This window comes from Xenopus laevis, chromosome 4S (genome assembly GCF_017654675.1).
Source record: "Xenopus laevis strain J_2021 chromosome 4S, Xenopus_laevis_v10.1, whole genome shotgun sequence".
In the NCBI taxonomy this organism is placed as follows: Eukaryota; Metazoa; Chordata; class Amphibia; order Anura; family Pipidae; genus Xenopus; species Xenopus laevis.
The window spans coordinates 107,557,268-107,563,490 of NC_054378.1; the positions used below are offsets into that span (position 1 = coordinate 107,557,268).

Here is a 6,223-nt window from a genome sequence, read left to right on the forward strand (position 1 = left end):
ACGCCACAGATTCACCCATCACTACTAACTATGTAACTATGATCCTTGCGAGGTAGTACAACCCCTGCATGTATCCTTTGTTATCCTTTGAACTGGTAATCAAATTATATATATGATTTTATGTCCCTTTCGTTCGCAAACACTAATGTCTGGAGTAGAGGTTAAATGTCCCCTATTATCCTTTGGTGGACTTCAAAATGTGCTGGATGCCTTAAGGACAGATACACATTGGTAGATTCGGGGAGATAAGTCGCCCAGCGACAAATCTACTCTTCTTCAGGGTGACTAATCTCTCCGAACTGCCTTCCCCTGCCTTCTGACTGGTACAATGAAAATCACCAGCGGGAAGGCACTCGGATCGATTCGTTTTCCAAAGTCACCCGAAGTTGCCTCACGAGGAAACTTTGGGCGACTTCGAAAAGTCCCTTCCCGCCAACGATTTTCATTATAGCCGGCGGAAGGCAGGGGAAAGCAGTTCGGAGAGATTAGTCGCCCTGAAGAAGAGGAGATTTGTCGCCGGACGACTAATCTCCCTGAATCTACCAGTGTGTCTCTGCCCTTAGAGTAGAGCAAATAATATGTTGAATTTTGTTCTATACAATCTGCAATAATAAAATAATAGAATCATCCAATTGCATCTGGGGACTGAACTTAAGGGCTGCCTGTACTACTGTACAGTATATATACAAAGTAAAATTCATAATGCAAAGAAAATTATTTTTTCATTGAGTTTGACATTATATGGCATCATGGACACCAGTGCATTCTGTATATTTATGTGCCAAAAATGGGTTGCACATTGACTTTTATGAAATGTAATGTAATATTGTATACATAAACAGGAAGTACTCTGGCAAAAATCATTTTAATTCTTCAATAAATTCTACTGTCTGCCTTGCTATGAACTGCTGAAAATATAAATGATGACCATATAAAAGTCAACACCTACTGAACCAAACCAGCGCTTTGTCCCTTGGATACTGCTTTTTGGAACTGCATCTTTGCTTCGGCCTTCTCCTTCACCATCCCATTGGTTGTGACACCACCAACAGTCCTTGAAAATAAAAATAATGCATTTGAGCTCTGGTAATTTGTAGCACAAAAGGTTTGTCCATTTGCATGCGACCTCCTTTATGTCTGCCTTCCAGCAAGTGCAGTCCAACAGCTACTTATACTGCTGCTCATTGTTATCTATAGGAAATGACCTGCAGCTACACTGCATTTTAAGATGTGTTTATCAAATTGTTGCACCAATTAGTTAAACTATTGGATAATACAGAAATAAAGTCTTTTTGAGGTCACCAAAACAGAGTCAAGCAAAAAGAACAGATATGGAGAGCTCTACAAGTTTGGAAAACTCTATTGGTGGCAGAACATGAACATACTAGACAACATTGCTTGCTTGTGTCCTACAGTCAAAAAAGACAGTTTAAAATTGTGTTAAGAATGTTGCCCTACTCTGTTTTTTCATTTGTATACTGAGCAGGGGATGAGCTGGAAGTATTCTGCATTTTTGTGTCCATTACTTTTTATAAACTCACATGCTGAAGTTGGTGATGAAGGCAGTTTTAGGCAATTCCACATCAAACACAGCCTCCCGAGACATATTAAGCTGATTCTGAAGTTCAGTTTTTATGATGGTGCGAGCAAAGCGAGATGTTATTCTGCAGTCAATATTCAAACTCTGGATGACCATCGGCTCATTTTCCTACAAAACAATTGTTTTATGGCAGCACCTTTAAGAACAATGCATCATATACATGCGTTCAAAAATACCACACTCTCCTTCTAAAGTGAATACTGTGTGTAATATCTTTTCTTGCACTTATTTTGTTCCATAGAAGATCTGTTTTGTTATTCCTTTGTTTTGATGTGGCTGCCTACAATGTACAACAATTACGTTGTCAACCCAAAAACCACGGGTTTGCATTTGTGTGGGTACTGGGTCCAGATTCAGTCACGACAAGTTATTCACTACCTTGAAAAAGGCTTGGGAAGTATCAGGATCAGAAACAGACACATAGGGGCTCATTCATGAACACTCTACAAATTTGCACATGGGCAGTGACCCATAGCAATTAATCACTGACTGTTGTTGTATGCTGTAAATAGTTTTATATGCTGTTCCTAATTCTGTATTGCATTAAATATTGATTATTGCCAGGAAGGAAATTATGGCACCACAAATTAGTTTTTATTGGTGTATCTGGCGTTGAGGTCATCTGAGCACAGTATAGAAATAGATAAGATGGTATGTCCTAAGGTCTTAGAACCTGAGCCTATAATCCTTGTAAATCAGGTGAACACACACAAATGAGTGAACAGGTTAAGGGACATAGTCCAGTAACTACAACATTCCTGTGTGTGTGCATAGATTACAATCACTTGGTCACATTCTTTATGATGCCACATGTTTTATCAGAACCCTTTGTTGGTCATTGCACATTAATCTGAAGGTTGTATAGACATGCAGTTTTTGCATCTGGTAGCAGTGATCTCAAAATATACTCATTCACACAACTCACACTCTGCTTCTGATCTTCTCCTTTCATCACTCCATCCCATTCCCGACTGCAAGACTTCTCTTGGGCTTCTGTCTCTTTCTGGTACTCTCTACCTCGTGCTATCAGACTCTCCCCTTCTTTCCAAACTTTCAAACACTCTCTAAAATCCCACCAGTTTAGGGAAGCTTTTTCAATGTAGCTTTATTAATTAGACATTAATGTATCATAAATCATCCATTTGTTTCTATAAGGGTAAGGCCACACTGGGCATTTTGGGGAGACCAATCTCCCCAAATGCCTTCCCTCACTCTGCGCAGGCTAAAATGAAAAAATGCCAGCGCTAATCACGCGGTTAGTTTTCTGAAGTCGCCCGAAGTTGCCTCTTTGGACATTTTTTCATTTTAGCCGGTGATAATCACACGCGGCAGTTCGTTTTCCGAAGTTGCCTCATCAGGCGACTTCGAAAAACGAATCGATGCGTGTGATTAGCGCCAGCGTTTTTTCATTTTAGCCGGCGCAGAGTGAGGGAAGACATTTGGGGAGATTGGTCGCTGCAAAGACGAGGCGATTAGTCGCCAGGCGACCAAATCTCCCAAAACGCCCAGTGTGGCCTTACCCTCATGCTTGTGTTTCAATTGTATCCCAACCCTTTAGATTGCGAGTAGGGGCCTCTAATCCTATTCTTACTCTGTAAAACCCTTGTTTGTAAAAAAGTTTGTAAGATATTTGTTCTTTTTAAACTAATGTAAAGCACTGCATAATTTGTTGGTTATATATAAATAAATGGTAATGATGATGATGACAAGATAACTCACATACCAATATCATACCAAAGCATCTGTCTTTTTCTCTAATCACTTATGTGTCATATAACCTATAAACTTTCCAAATTCATTCACTCTGAACAGGGAAGAGATCAGCATGGCCAAGCTATCCGCCATAAGAACTTGGGATCTGAGTGGCATCTGTTGGTAATTATGGAACTTATAATTAGGAACATCCTGAGCCGTGCTAAATATTATGTTGCTTTGTAAGACTGAACAATCAATGCAAAGTATGTAGGATCTTTGGTGATTTACAGTGATACCGTTTTTCAAGACTGCAAATATAGTATAATGTATATGGGCAAGACGCCAGATCCCTTATTAATGTTTAATATCACTACAATACTAACAACAGACTTCTTGTGCTGCCTTTCAGTTATCTTTGTTGCATGCAAGTTGTATACAATTAGCAATAACATAAACACCAATACACAGACAGAAAATAAACATTGTCCATACCTTGATTCCATGACTTAATGAAACAATGCAGCAATTTATCAGCAGTATCTCCAAAAATGCATAACTCTTCCAAAGATCCATGGTGAAATGTTTAAAAAATAGGAAAAAATCTCCCAGCTTGGTCTCATGGACCTATCTATCTACTGAGTTAATTGGTAACTTTCTTCCCTGCAAGACTATTGGGAAACCCACAGGAATGTCAAACATTTGTTTCATTTATTTATTTTTTATCTCTATCCATTGCATTTCTGAACAGAAGAATCATTCTCACTTCCACAGAATAGTACTTTTGACCCCGCGTCACATCCAAAAACAATTCTCGCCTAAATGCAAAATTCTTGCCATATTTGTTCATTCAGTGAATTGGTTTTTAGACAAAAAACAAAACATTTGCAGTCTGGGATTTTATTTCGAGTGTTATCTTTGGTCTGACAGTATGTATTTTGTGTATCATATCTTAGGGGCCGATTCATCAAGGGTCGAATATCGAGGGTTAATTAACCCTCGATATTCGACTGTGAACTAAAATCGTTCGACTTCGAATATCGAAGTCGAACGATTTTGCGCAAATCCTGCGATTCGTTCGATCGAACGATTAAATCCTTCGAATCGAACGATTCGAAGGATTTTAATACAACGATCGAAGGAAAATCCTTCGATCAAAAAATCAAAAAATCACAGGCAAGCCTATGGGGACCTTCCCCATAGGCTAACATTGACTTCGGTAGCTTTTAGCTGCCGAAGTAGGGGGTCGAAGTTTTTTTTAAAGGGAAAGTACTTTGACTATCGAATGGTCGAATAGTCGAACGATTTTTCGTTCGATTTCGTTCGAATTCGAACGAATTTAACCAATTCGATGGTCGAAGTACCCAAAAAATACTTCGAAATTCGAATTTTTTTCATTCGAATCCTTCACTCGAGCTTAGTGAATCGGCCCCTTAGTGTTATCTTTGGTAGGAAATTATTCATTTCTTTGAATTGTAATAGGGTAGCCAGTTTTGACCTGGACAGTTCGGTTTTCGGGGGGCTGTCAGTGTCAGAACTGCCTGCCCAGTTTTCCTAAGACTGACACAGTAACAGGCCAATCACAGATAGCCATGTTATAGCTCTGCCCACCATATTATTGCCCTGCCCACAACATCACTGCCCCCGTGTCATCATCGTCCCACCCCCTGCCCATAGTTACCGGCAGGGAAAGGTGGCAACCATAATTGTAAATCGCGTATTAAATACAAAAATATTTTCACTTTTTATAAAAAGATTTGTCTTTGGGGCATATTTATACATCTCTGTAAAGCGTGGAGTACAATACGTGCTCTGCTGTTGCACCTATGCGTGAATTAACACCATGGGGAAAATGTAGTAAAATTGGAGATAATGTTTTTAATGCGATTGGCTAAAATCCCAGCGATCTTTACCAATGGGAGATGTATTTTGGGCAACTTACCGTGATCAGCTTGTTGTAAATATGCAAGTGATCAAGAAAATAAATTTGAATGGCTAATATTAAAAAATGTATACATCATGAAAATCTCTTATAAAGAACTAATTCCGGTATTTATATAGGTCTGTATTTTCTTTTTTTATTATTATTAACAATTATAAAAAATGTTAAACTTTTTCAGACTCTGCATGATCCATTGAAAATGGGACAAGTTAATGGGGGACTAAAGGTTAACGTTGTAGACTACAAATGCTGCACATTATAAGGGTCATTCTTGATTAAGGAGATAAAGCGTGTCCCTCCATGCTCAGTGAAGGTCCATACCACCTGCCTTTAGGCATGTATGTACTGTATGTGCTTCCCCCTCACCTACCCCTCTTAATGGAGCTCTGCCTAACCCTGGCATTGTTCTAAGAGGACTGCAGCTATGTGCACAATGTCCCATGCAGTGGGGCAAATTGTCAAATTGCCAATTGTGGGGCATTGTAAATTAACCCTTATCAGAGCTGTCAAGTTGTGGAGAAAAAGCAGGGGAATGGCGGTGGTTCACACATAGTGACGTCACTGTGCATGCGCCTACACTTATCTGAATTCACTGTTGCTCGATGCACATGCATACATTGTCCGCTGATGTCACTGACTGATTTCACCAGCGATAGTAGAAAACCAGGGAGATAAGGTAAAGTGATAGGAGACCAGGGGAAGGAGTCATAAATCTGGTAACGCCCAGGAAATTAGGGGGAGGGGGTTGACTGGTCGGCCTTATGTTTTGTGATTCTGTACCAAACCAGGGCAACCATAGTTCCGAAGCATTACCAAGTTTTGGTTTTTAAACTCGTTTATATCCTTTTATTTTTTTGGCGCCTCTGTTCTTTTTATACAATACTAAGTCCACCCTGGGTGGAGGGTTGATACCCTTTTTCTATCTACAGAGAGCGACTTCTTAATCCTGAGTGGGGTCAGGACAATCTCCCCACCTGCCTTTACAGTGG

At 39.7% G+C, this 6,223-nt stretch overlaps 1 protein-coding gene across 3 annotated transcripts in view; it reads right to left on the reverse strand.

Annotated features, from left to right (window-relative positions):
• Positions 1 to 3,930, reverse strand: part of itih4.S (inter-alpha-trypsin inhibitor heavy chain family member 4 S homeolog) — a 50,456-nt gene extending 46,526 nt beyond the window's left edge. For 2 of the 3 annotated variants that reach the window (XM_041561698.1, XM_041561697.1), the window contains exons 1-3: positions 3,788 to 3,929; positions 1,542 to 1,708; positions 950 to 1,054 (exon numbers count right to left, since the gene is read on the reverse strand). In XM_041561698.1, coding sequence (XP_041417632.1) covers positions 950 to 1,054; positions 1,542 to 1,708; positions 3,788 to 3,868 — 353 coding nt within the window. In that variant the 5' untranslated portion in view covers positions 3,869 to 3,929. Of the gene's footprint in view, positions 1 to 949; positions 1,055 to 1,541; positions 1,709 to 3,787 lie in introns of all 3 variants that reach the window. The other variant, XM_041561699.1, reaches the window with a different exon arrangement.
• Positions 3,931 to 6,223: the final 2,293 nt, after the last annotated feature.